The sequence below is a fragment of the Canis lupus genome, chromosome 12 (assembly GCF_003254725.2).
Source record: "Canis lupus dingo isolate Sandy chromosome 12, ASM325472v2, whole genome shotgun sequence".
In the NCBI taxonomy this organism is placed as follows: Eukaryota; Metazoa; Chordata; class Mammalia; order Carnivora; family Canidae; genus Canis; species Canis lupus.
In genome coordinates, this window is record NC_064254.1 from 11,403,946 (window position 1) to 11,417,376 (window position 13,431).

General features: G+C 39.3%; 1 protein-coding gene across 5 annotated transcripts in view; it reads left to right on the forward strand.

Moving 5' to 3' along the window:
- Positions 1-12,476, forward strand: part of UBR2 (ubiquitin protein ligase E3 component n-recognin 2) — a 129,675-nt gene extending 117,199 nt beyond the window's left edge. For all 5 annotated transcript variants that reach the window (XM_025418802.3, XM_025418801.3, XM_025418803.3 and 2 more), the window contains 6 exons: positions 866-974; positions 3,096-3,152; positions 5,306-5,383; positions 6,269-6,439; positions 8,671-8,772; positions 10,315-12,476. In XM_025418802.3, the coding sequence (XP_025274587.1) occupies positions 866-974; positions 3,096-3,152; positions 5,306-5,383; positions 6,269-6,439; positions 8,671-8,772; positions 10,315-10,456 (659 nt within the window). In that variant the 3' untranslated portion in view covers positions 10,457-12,476. The remainder of the gene's footprint in view (positions 1-865; positions 975-3,095; positions 3,153-5,305; positions 5,384-6,268; positions 6,440-8,670; positions 8,773-10,314) is intronic.
- Positions 12,477-13,431: the final 955 nt, after the last annotated feature.

Here is a 13,431-nt window from a genome sequence, read left to right on the forward strand (position 1 = left end):
ACCCATAATTGCACATATATGATTTTAATGAAGGAATTCATTTTGTGTTTTACAGTTGTTCTCTGTGTTCTGTTTTGATTCATTTCATTAAAGTGTAGTATCAGTGGGGATCCCTGGGTGGCTCAGGGGTTTAACACCTGCCTTTGGCCCAGGACATGATCCTGGAGTCCCAGGATCAAGTCATCAAGTCCCGCATCAGGCTCCCTACATGGAGCCTGCTTCTCCCTCTGCCTGTGTCTCTGCCCCTATCTTCTGTCTCTCTCTCTCTCTCTCTCTCTCTCTCTCTCTGTCTTCATGAATAAATAAATAAAATCTTAAAAATAAATAGCGTAGTATCAAGGCAAACTTAAAGTTTACTCTGTCTGTACCTCACAGTGAATGGCTCAGGCAAGGGGGCCTGCATGTGAGGTTGCCCTCTCAAAGTCTGTTGACTGACACTTTCATTCAGCTAATAGTCTAGACTTCCGAATCATTTGCAATGATGATTAAAGGTAGTACTTAAATCCATCTCTCATGATAAAATCATCTTCTATTTCTATATTGCTTTATGCTTTTCCAGAGTACCCCATATGTTATTTTTGTCATTAATTTGTTCACACATAACCCCAGTGAAGTAGATCAGGTAAGTACATCATTTTGCAAATGGTTACACGGAGACACCAAGAAATTGTAACCAATTTGTTGTGGGAGTTGCCTGGCTCTGCTCTCAATTGTGCCATTTTCTGTGGTCCCCTTCCACATGTCCTTTTGTGAACTTGTAAATTCAGATTCTTTCATTATGCTTTTAAGCTCTGCTATTGCTTACTCTCCTGCAGGACCTACTCTTAGTTGTTATATGCATCACTCTTCTCTTCTCCATTTGCAGTTTCTGGAACAAGCCATTTTGAACATTTGTGTAACTACCTTTCCCTGCCAAACAACCTCATTTGCCTTTTTCAAGAAAATAATGAGATAACAAAATTACTGATTGAAAGGTAATGATTATACATTTTTCTTCCATTATATTGAATAGTTCTATGGAAACAAACTTAGATTTATCACATATTATGAAATTCTCAGATAGTGAGCCTAGCAGAATTCAATCTGTGTAACTCATCTCATAAGGATTAGGCCTTTTAAGTTAAGAATTTACCTTTGTGGCATGGTTTTTGCCAAACTAGTGAATAGCATAAGTAGATTTGCTTATAAGGAGAATAGTGGTAGGAATGTTTATTTCCTCATATTAACTTACATATTAAGGACTCTATTCCGTAAATTTTTGGAACTGAAAAACCTTGAGGGTCATCTAGTCTAATACCCTCACTTTATGTTTGAGAAAAGTGAAGTCTAGGGAAGGTTATTTGTCATTCATATCAAGTTAGTTAAGATTAAAACTTAGCTGTTCTACCCACAGAATGGGGGGAAATATTTACAAATCATGCATCTGATAAGGGATTAATATTCAGAATATATGACCATGTGAATATATGGCCAGAATTCTTACATCTCAACAAAAAAGCAACTACCCATTTAAAAAGGAGCAAAGGGGATCCCTGGGTGGCGCAGCGGTTTGGCGCCTGCCTTTGGCCCAGGGCGCGATCCTGGAGACCCAGGATCGAATCCCACATCGGGCTCCCGGTGCATGGAGCCTGCTTCTTCCTCTGCCTGTGTCTCTGCCTCTCTCTCTCTCTCTGTGACTATCATAAATAAATAAAAATTAAAAAAAAAAAATAAAACCTGTGTCCATGCTTTTTAAAAAAAAATAAATAAATAAATAAAAATAAATAAAAAAAAATAAAAAGGAGCAAAGGACTTCTCCAAAGAAGATATACAATGGCCAATAAGCACATGAAAACGTGCTCAACATCACTAGTCAGTTATTAAGAAAATGCAAATAAGAACCATGGTGAGGTGCTACTTCACACCTATTAAGATAGCTATAGTCAAAAGACAGACAATTGTGCTCGCTTCAGCAGCACATATACAAAAGACAGACAATAATAACACATTAGTGAGGATGTCAAGAAATTGAAATCTTGTTCATTGCTGGTAGGAATACAAAATAGGGCAGTTGCACTGGAAAATAGTATGGCAGTCCCTCAAAAAGTTAAACATAGAATTATATGATCCAGCAATTCAACTTCTAGGTATATATTACAAAAGAATTGAAATCAGGGGGCACCTGGGTGGCTCTGCGGGTGAGCGTCTGCCTTCAGCTCAGGTCCTGACCCCAGGGTCCTGGGATCGAGTCCCACATCGGGCTCTCCATAGGGAGCCTGCTTCTCCTCTGCCTAGGTTTCTGCCTCTCTCTGTGTTTCTCTCGTGAATAAATAAATAAAATCTTAAAAAAAAAAAAAAAAAACTGGAAGTAGGGACTTAAACTGATACTTGCACAGTCATGTTCATAGCATTATTCATAATAGCCAAAAGGTGGAGCAACAATACTTAGTACATACATAGAGTGACATACTATTCAACCTTAAAAAGGAAGAAAACTCTGACCCCTGCTACAACACGGATGAAGCAATTATTGTATGTTTCCGTTTACATGAGGTATCTAGAGTAGTCAAATTCATAGAGACAGAAAATAAAATGGTGGTTGCCAGAGGCTGGGTCAGGGGAGGAATGAGTTAGTGTTTAACGAGTGCAGAATTTCATTTGGGAAAGTTGAAAAAGTTCTTGAAATGGATGGTAGGGATGGTTGCCCAATAATGTGAATGTACTTAATGCCACAGAACCGTACACTTAAAAATGGCTAAAATGGTAAGCTTTACATTACGTATATTTTGCCGCAATAAAAAAAAAATTTTTTTCATGAGTATTCTAGCTCCAAATAGTAAGAATTTGTCATTAATTTATACTGTTTTTTCTGGAGTGTCCAATTGAGTGGGATAATAGTGTATGCTTTTAGAAAACCACAGCTCATATTCTTCTGATTTAAAAGTTGTAGCAAAATATGTCTTTCTTCTCCTTTCTTTTGATGTAGTAAATAAGCCAAGAAGATTTGTTTTTCTCTTACTGAATAGAGAAATAGGAAAAAATTCTATTATAACCCTTCAAAAGTAAAGTTTTGATTTTGTTTCTCTTCCCCACCCGCCACCCCCATTACATTGAAGTTGGTGTCATAACATTGAAGTTAAAAGATATCTTGAAGGTGAAAGAGATGCTATAAGGTAAGTTAAAGATTACAAAGATTTGTTTGGGCAGGAGATAGAGAGGAAGCAGGATGTAAGTGTGCCATTCCTTTAAAAATGATCTTGCAAATCTTCAGTGATTCCAAGAGGTAGAACATCTTGCCTTCATACAACTTTTTTCTCAGTCTAACGATGAGAGTTTCTAAAGAATAAGAATTATGAATATAAATATGGTGCATTATTCTTGGCAGAAGAAACAAATAACAAAAGTATTGTATTTTGGAATGTTTGCTTTTTTAAAAATTTGAATCCTTTTCCAGGTTTTTCTTAGCTCTGTTTTTCCCTTTTATTATAGAAAATTTTAAACTATCCAAAAGTATAAAGAATCGTATAAGACTTGACATTCCTGTCACTCAACTTCAGTGATTATCAAATCATGGCTTTTTTTTTCTTCATTCTTTTTGAGATTAGCTGTATTCTGATTTCTGTAGTAAAGTATGCTATCCTAGGTGATAACAGATGTATTTCATCTGTAAATCTCTCCTTGGTTCTACTGAATACACCATCCATAAAAATCAGAAGGTTAGAGGAGATTATCTGTTTCTTTGATTTTTATATACATCCTGTCCCAAATCTAGAAATGATAGCACTCTAATCTTATTAGGTTGAATATAACCAATTTCATATGATTCAACTCTGCAGTTGGAAAACTCATGTGGAACAGTAGTTCTCTGAGGTATACATCAGAATAATTTTGGAAACTTTTAAAAAATACTCAGGCATAGGCGTGCCTGACTGGCTTAGTCAGTAGAACATGTGACCCTTAATGCTGGGGTCATGAGTTTGGGCCCCTCACTGGGTGTAGAGACTACTTAAAAATTAAAAAAAAAAAAAAAATTAGAAAAAAAATACCCTGTCCTTACCTACCAAATCTAATTTCTCTATCATTGGCATGTGTGTCTCCCCAAAATTCCCCTCAGGTGACTCTGGTATAAGATCTGCTCTCTCAGGCGGACCTGGCTGGCTCAGTCAGTTAAGCATCCTACTCTTGATTTTGGCTCAGGTCATGATCTCAAGGTTGTGAGATCAAACATCTGTGTTGGACTCCCATGGGGTATGGAGCCTGCTTAGGGTTTTTTCTCTCCCGCTCCCTATTTAGAAAAAAAAAAAAATCTGTCTCAGTCACTTCCCCTTGGCTGCTTGTCCCTGCCTCAGGGACAGGCCACATCCCACAGTCTATGCTGCGCATGTGTGAGCACTAGAACAGATCCTCACATACCAGATGAATTTGGATCTACATTTCTATATGAATTAACTTGTCACAGAATCAATATGGCCTGGTGTCTCTAATTTAAAGAAAATCTGTTCTTCTACTGCCCTCTCTCCTCCCAAGTCATTTCTGCCTTAAGATCACCCTTAATAAAGCATATCTTTTTTTTTTTTTAACCATGACCCAAAAGGGGTTTTATTGCACAATTGGAAAACCAGTTTCATATCTTTTCTGTCTTATCCTGAGTTGTGTGGTTGGGCTCTCCATTACTCTGTTTTCCATAGAAGCCCAGGGAGGAATCTCCTCTTCTGCCCAGAGCTACCAGATTTTCCCTTAAATGGGAAAGATACTAAGTACTGTCTACTGTCTTGATAATGTATTCTGAGCTCTTCAAGTAAACATGTAAGCCCAAGAGCCCTCTGTTTTTTAAGAGTGCCTTGTTGGGGTGCCTATAGGGCTCAGGGGGAGAGCATGGGACTCTTGATCTTGGGGTTGTGAGTTAAAGCCCCATTTTGGGCATAGAGCTTACCTTTAAAAATTAAAAAATAAGCATGCCTGGGTGGCTCGGTGGTTGAGCGCCTGCCTTCAGCCCGGGGCGTGATCTTGGAGTCCCGGGATCGAGTCTCTCGTTGGGCTCCCTGCATGAAGCCTGCTTCTCTCTCTCTGCCTATGTCTCTGCCTCTCTCTTGTGTCTCTCATGAATAAATAAAATCTTTTTTAAAAAATTAAAAAACAATAAGGAAATTCCATCCAAAAAAAAAAGAGTGCCTTTTTAATTTCTTTTGTGGCTTCTCGTAGCACTATGGTAATACCCAGTCACTCAGATTCAGTCTTCCTTTATTTGTTTAAACTAACAGTTACTTGTCATTGTTATGATTTCTAACTGGTTTTTATGTTTGATTGTTATGTTGTTTTGTTTTAGCTATCCAAGAGAATCCAACAAATTAATAGACCTTCCAGAGGATTATAGCAGCCTCATTAATCAAGCATCTAATTTCTCGTAAGTTCTGATATTCCAGTGTTAAGCATTTCTTATCACTGGAAGCACTCACTGCTTTATACAGATTTTAAGGGATTTTATTATCGTTCCATTTTGGGGGGGGGGGTCAGGGAATTATGATGTCAGTAGTGTTTTATACTGCCTGTCTTGTAATGACACCATTCCAGCATGCTTCAGCATAAGGCATAGGAAACGGGGTGATGGGTGACAAAGTTGATTCATTACAGGTTATCTAAATAGCACTTTAATAAGAACCCTTTAGTAATATTTGTATATGTTTGACATAGAAACAGCATAAGGAATAATCAGTAGTGTAAAAATTGAACATTTCCTTGGCAATTGAAGCTGCCTTGTGTACCTCTACTCTGGTGTGTCCTCTTCTTCCCCTGCAGAGATCCACTATTCAACACAGAATATCAAGCTTCCTATGCATTTATAGGCTAGCAACAAATGCTTATATTACCAAGCAGCATATATTATTATTTTGTATGTTTTAAACTTAAAAATGGCATTCTCTATTATACATATTCTATAATTTCTCATATTCAGTACTATTTGTAAGATTTTTTTATACATCCAATATACATAACTGTTAATTCACCAGTTTTCACTTTGTGTAGTATTTTATCACAAGAGCAGAATTTACATTTTTTTATCTTACTGATTTTATTTACCTCTTTTCCAGATGTTGATTAAATATTTCCAGTACATGTTGTTTGTGTGAGATGTTCCCAGTTTTAGAACCAAATTTGGCCCATAGGACACAGGCATCTTCAGCTCTGCTTGATATTACAGAACTTTTTCCAGGGTGGCTTTACCACTGTCAGCTCTTTAGCCATTCCTTTTTAGAGCAATGACTTGAGCTTTTTTTTTTGTCCCATGGAGATGCCCCAAATCAGGTGGTGATAAGAGCAGAGCCCCCACTCTGTGCCTTGTGTGTGGAACTCTGCTGTGCTCCCAGAGCTACTGCTGTCAGACTGAACTGGAAGGGGAAGATGTGGGAGCCTGCACAGCTCACACCTACTCCTGTGGTTCTGGGGTGGGCATCTTCCTCAGGTAAGGCTCTGACGAGAGCTTTTTCCTTTGCATCTGCCGCTTTGCACCTGCTGTGGTATATACATGTTGAGGGATGGCACAAGAAGCTACTACGTTACAAAGAATTTTGAGGGCAGCCCCCATGGCGCAGCGGTTTAGCACCGCCTGCAGCCCAGGGCATGATCCTGGAGACCCTGGATCGAGTCCCACGTCAGGCTCTCTGTATGATGCCTGCTTCTCCCTCTGCCTGTGTCTCTGCCTCTCTCTCTCTGTCTCTATGAATAAATAAATAAAATCTTTAAAAAAAAAAAAAACAAAGAATTTTGAGACTGCTGTTCTGTGTTTGTTCATTCAAGGAACATGGAAGCCTTGTCTCTTCATATCTCATATTTGGATCCTACTCTCTTTGCCTCTTCCATTGTCATTCTTCCCACCTCCATGACAGTTCAATTCTCCTTTCTTTGTGCCTCATCCTAATGTGAAACTTCCATTTGTCCTTGATTTACTGCCCAAACCCAGTCAAAATTCCTTCTTTTGCCATATCCTTATGGTTTGGGATCCATACATATCACTGCCTGATGTATATAACCTTGACACTTGAACAATATGAGTTGGAACTACATGCAAGTCCACTCATACACATATTTTTTTCAATAAATACAGTTTAGTACTGCAAATGTATTTTCCTTTTGAGTTTCTTAATAACACTTTCTTTTCTCTAGCTTGCTTTATTGTAAATACAGTACATAATACATACAACATACGAAATGTGTGTTAATTGTCTATGTTACAAAGTAGAGCTTCCAGTCAACAGTGAGCTATTAATAGTTGAGTTTTGAGGGAGTCCAAAGTTATAGCAGGTATTCAACTGCACGGGTAGTGGGGAGGGGTCCTCATGCCTAACTGCCATGTTGTTCTAAGGTCAACTATGGTTGTATATATTGGACAACATACAGCAAATAGTGACTACTGTGTACTGGGCTTTGAGAATGTAGTAGTCAACAAAACAGACAAAAATCTCTGCCTTTGTGGAACTCATTTTCTAGCATGAGAGATAAAAAATATAATAAGGCTGATAATTTAGAAAGTGATACACTTGGAGGAGAAAAAATAAAGCAGGGAGAAGAATATGAAATGGCAGATGGGGAGTTGGATTTTAGTTAGGGAACCAAGAAGGTGCCTTTGAATAAACACTGAAAGAAGTAGGGAGAACACTCTAGGCAGGAAACAGCAATTATAAAATTGTTGGGGAATGTGCTTGCCATGTTCAGGAAACAGTAATGAGGCTTGTGTTGCTGGAGTGGTGTATACAGGAGAGTCCTAGGGCCTGCTGTGTCCTGGTGACATTTCTGAGTGAGATGGAACTCAGTTCAGGGTTTGAAGGAGGGAGGTGACATGAATTTCAGCTCCCTTGAGGCATAAATTAGATCTGTATCTTAGGTAACTTAGTCCCCTGGTGCCTGACAATATCTTGTATATGACAGGTTCTCTATAAATGTTGAGTTGAGCTGGATTATTAATACCCAAAAAAGGCCAGGCAAACCTCTCAAAGGGATCGGGAGACATGTTTTTTAATAACCCTTTAAAGAAATAAAAATGTCTCTTGTCTGGCATATTTCAAAATTCTTTCAGTCATGTACAGTACTGCTTTGTGTTTCAAATCAACCTAATTCAGAATGTTTTTGTACATTTTTTTTAAATGAGCAGTTCGCACATAATAGTGGTTAAAGTATCAGTATCTATGTTTAAAAGTTAACTATCTGGGGCAGCCCCAGTGGCGCAGCGGTTTGGCGCCGCCTGCAGACCAGGGCGTGATCCTGGAGACCCTGGATCGAGTCCCACGTCGGGCTCTCTGTATGATGCCTGCTTCTTCCTCTGCCTGTGTCTCTGCCTCTCCCTCTCTCTGTCTCTATGAATAAATAAATAAAATCTTAAAAAAAAAAAAAGTTAACTATCTCTCTTACACTTAATAGTTTTTTAAATGCCAGTATTACATGAGCCACTGATTCCTAATCTAAAATATTCCTCTTCCTCACTATATTGATTTACAATGCAATCATTATTGGGTATAATACAATCATTTTAGTTATTTTTAAAATTTGGGCAGATGTGTTGATACTTCAAGTATCTCTGCTATAAAGGCTGTTTCTTCTAACACTGGGGTTGTTTATTTTTTATAAGACTTCAGTCCATTAGGAACTGAATCCAAACATTGGTTACTAATCTGTACTGTATAAATGGTCTCTCTACAGAGTGCGGGAATGTCAGGTGCTATTTTTAGCTGGCAAAACCAAAGGCTGTTTTTATTCTCCTCCTTACCTTGATGACTATGGGGAAACTGACCAGGGACTCAGGTAAGAGCCCATCCTAGGGCACTGGGTTGGCTGATCCTGGGCCTCTAGAGCCTTCAGTACACTGATCAGTCCTAGTGATCAGGGAGTCTGCTTGTCCCTCTGCCCCTCCCCCACTTGTACTCTCTCTCTTTTTCTTTTTCTTTCTAAAATAAATAAATAAGAATGTCATGAGGGCAATCAGGACAGATAAGGGAAATAATAAGAGAAAAGCAAGTTTTTTCCCATTTGTCACTCCAGAGAACCATTGAAGTAGCCTGTTGTGACTTGTATGACTTTGTAAGAGGAGACCCAGTGTTGTTCAGAAGTTATAAAAGAGCAAATATTAATTGATAAGAGATGTGTTTGGGGCATCTGGCTGGCTCAGTCAGTAGAGCATAAAACTTTTGATCTCAGGGTCATGCGTTTAAGCCCCACATTGGGCATAAAGCCTACTTGAAAAAAAGAGAGACGTGCTTATGTTATTAACAAGAATCTGAGGGCAGCCTGAGTGGCTCAGCGGTTTAGCACCACCTTCAGTCCAGGGCGTGATCCTGGAGACCGTGGGGTCAAGTCCCATGTTGGGCTCCCTGCATGGAGCCTGCTTCTCCCTCTGCCTGTGTCTCTGCCTCTCTCCCCCTCTCTCTCTGTGTCTCTCACGAATAAATAAATAAAATCTTTAAAAAAAAAATCTGAGGACAAAGATGTAGAACATATAGAGCAATACAACAGTATTTGAGGCTTAATCACTTCTACTCTGGTTGCTTCTATTATATCATGAGAAAAATGCTAACAACAGTTCCCTCAAGCACTATTAACTTCTTCTAGACCATCTCTTTGCCCAGAGGAGGTGAAAGTCTTAACCTAGGTAAAACCATCCAGCCTTGGGAAGCAGAAAATTAAGAACTGGAAACCAAGGCAAGATAAGTAGAAGGCTGCCCCAGGGGCTTGGCTACAAGGTTATGCACGTAATGCCACCTGGTGATGGTTCTTCCATTGCCCTGAGGAATGTGGGCTCTTAGGAGGAAGAGCCCTGGTTAGAGAGTAAGAGGATTGTGTGTGCTCTGAATCAGGAACAAAGGCCACCAGCATGAACTCATCAAAACTTCTATGGTTAAATTAGACCCAGATGTTATTCACAATTGCCTGCCTTGCTTACTAGACTTTATGGCTAAAAAACAGCACCATGGGAAACATTTTTACTTCTGCAGTTCTCTTTCCATCTCCCCTGCCTCCTTCAGTCTTACTTTTTACCAACAAAGTGGATAATGAATAGGTAGTTGTAGCCTCTCCACCCAGACCCTCCTGCTCAACCCTAGCCTCTCTTCCCTCACCATAATCTGAGTAAGTGTAGCTCCTATACATTTTCCTCTTCTTTTCAGTACTTACTCCCTTCAGCTGCTCCTAGCCAGCCTTCAGAGCTAATGTGTTAATAGCCACAGTCTCATACCAAACAGGAATTTTGCAGAGGATCTTAAACCAGTAACTTGTAACTGTTCCTAAAAGTTGGGGTATAATAGATGAATAAAAAGAATGCATCCTGAATGACATGCGTCTTCCTTCTAGACGGGGAAATCCTTTACATTTGTGCAAAGAGCGATTTAAGAAGATTCAGAAGCTTTGGCACCAGCACAGTATCACGGAGGAAATTGGACATGCACAGGAAGCAAATCAGACACTGGTTGGCATCGACTGGCAACATTTATAGTTACTTCACTACCAAAAACATAAACTTGGATTTTTGTAACCCAGTTGGCTTTTCAGGAAAGAATAGGAAATAAATTCTACTGAATTTGGAAATAAATTCTATATTTAAGCTTTTCTTCCCAGTTTTGTTTTCATAGTTTCTGGCTCCAGGGACTGATGAAAATCATCTTCCATCAGTGGATTTTCTTGCACCGTTTGCTGTGTCCCTCAATATAACTGCTTGAGTTTTAGAATTCAGCGAGGAATTTCTCTTCCCAGGCTGGGCACAGCCCCTTTGTGGGCGTCTAACCGCTTTGACTGTTCCCAGTAGTCTGAGCCATGTTATGTTACTGATCACAAGGCACGCCAGGCCTGAAGCTGATTCGACAGCAGCAGGAAACAGTCTCTGTGGTCTGTTGGGGTCACATTTCCTGGTCCCTTTCAGTGACTCTCAACACTGGGACTAGGTCGCTGTCCCCTCTGCTGACAGGACCCTACCTCTAAGAGCAAAGCAGTGGATTTTGAAAGTGGCTATCCCTGTCTCCATTGGCTATGAGCAGGTTGGGGCACATGTGCAGGAAGAGCCTGTGGGATGGAGAGAGCCTGGTTGCTTCATATGCTGGGTGGTTTTCAGGGCTATAAAAGTTGGATTTGTGGGGGGAGGGGGGCAAGACTTTTGGCTTTGAGAAAAAAACTCATTTTAAAGGGCTTTTTGAAAACTTAGACTATCCTAATTTCTCAGACAATATATTCCCATTTCTAAGACTAAACCAAGAGATTGTATGCATCTAGAATCAAACTAGAAGAAAAAAATGAGAATTCAGTGTTTTGAGGTTCCCCTACCCTTTCTAGCATTTCCTGGAATAGACGAATTACTGTTTACCTGCTGGCTCACTTAGTACATTCCTGGGACAGCTTTTGGGCCCAGGGTTTTTATTATTTTTAAGCATTATTGTTCTTACTAAGAGGTGCCTTCCTAGAATGATAGCCGCTTAGTAGAATAGGTTTTAACTGTTACATACCACATAGCCACTCTCATTTGATGTATGTGTGCTGAGAGCTTGAATACAGAGAGTACTTGCAGATTTAGTGGAGGAATAAATTCTGAGCCTCTCTAAGGTAGGGCTAAGGGACAAATGAATAATAAGAGACTTTTGGATTTTTTTAGCCAATGCAAGTAAACCTTTCACTCAATTTTCTTGAACTGCATCTGTAAGTTCTGTTCCATTCAGCTTTGTATACACTGCAGTAAACCCAGGAGGAAGGTCAGAAATCCAGACTTCAGGCTAAAATAAAGAGGGATACAGAAGCCACATCCACTGCTTCCTCTCTAAGGTAGTGTGTGACAGGACCCCCTCTTCTGAAACCCTTCTTGCTTGGGACTGGCTCACCATCTGAGAGGAGGACCAACAGGAAGAAAATCCAAATTAGAACACAGCATTCTTCCCCCTTTATCTGGCCTTTCTTCCATTCATAAGAACTGGGGCTGTGGATGGCATAATGATTTTAATGTTTATTTTGGTCTTTGTCGCATCCCCGTTCCTTTAGCATTTAAGCCCAGCTTCTTTTGGCTTTTCTCCATATGTTCCCCCAAGCTTGAATTTAAAATAGGACCGGGTTTCTCCCTCTGTAAATGAATTATAAACATTTCCACCAAATCATAACAATACTGTGGCTTTCAGGAATGACTTTACAGAAGTCCATTGTTAGCAGAGGGTGTCCCTGGATTTCATTCTCTGAAAATGACAGAGTCTGAGAGAAGATGAACTTACATGAAATAGCAACACACGCACCCTTTTATCTTCTAGTGTGTGCATAATTAAGCTAATTGTCATCCTTGCCAATGATTTATGATTTGTTCCGCATGTATTCTGTTTATTGTAGAAATGTTTATATAACATGCTTTCCATATCAGGGAAAATCATATCTGTTTAATAAATTGGCTATAACTTTAATATCTGTGGACAACTTGTAAAATTTGGAATGTATCATATGTAAAAAGTTTAAAGATATCCAAATAAATGCTTTAGGTGTTGACATTACTTTGGATCTGCCTACATTGTTTAAAATGCCATAAAAATGTCCCCCATGTCACCTTGCTACAAATAAAGTAGGACATCTGTATTAGCTTGAAAATTAAGATGCTTATATTATTAGTGTCAATTATGGCCATTAGCGAAACCATCCTGACCTTCCCAGAGAAAGCTGGATCATCATTTCAGCTGATTAAGCTTCATATTCATTGGCTATGACAGCTCATGACCTTTCTGAACCATTTTGGACCTCAAATCGCTGGGGAAAACAGCACTTGGAGTCTCTCCTAGCAACAAGACCTGTCTCCAAGTTTATACTCTTCTTGATTGTTCTTCCCTGGTAATCTCCAGATCCTTGTTCTTACACACTCCCCAGATATTCTCTGCTTATGGGAGACATGTAGGAAGGAAACTCTATCCTTTATTTGCAGGAGAGTCATTGCCTATAAGAGCTCTGCTGTGCTTTTCAAAAATCTTCTTAAAATGGAAGATGTAAAAAAAAAATAAAATAAAATAAAATAAAATAAAATGGAAGATGCAAACTAAGAAAGCAAGGTTTCCATATGCTTTCCCTGTTTCCTGGCCTTTAATGCTGCTCCCACTTATTCCCTTCCCTGGTCCAAATGTCAGCAGTGCTAAGACTCATTAAGCCTTCTGACACTCTATTCTGTCCTTACTCTTGCTTTTTAAAGTCAGGTTTATTAGGGTTTTTTTTTTTTCACATAGTAAGATTCACCCTTTTTAGTGGACAATTTTATGCATGTTAACAAATGCATAGAGTTGGTTCACAACCACTACAATCAAATAGAACAGTTCTATATCCCCACAAAGCTGCCTCATGCTCATTTGTGGTCATCATCTTCCCCCATCCTGACCCCGGGCAACCATTAACCTTTCTGTCCCTTTGTTTTGACTCTTCCAGAATGTTATATAAATATATATCACATGTAGCCTTTTGAGCCTG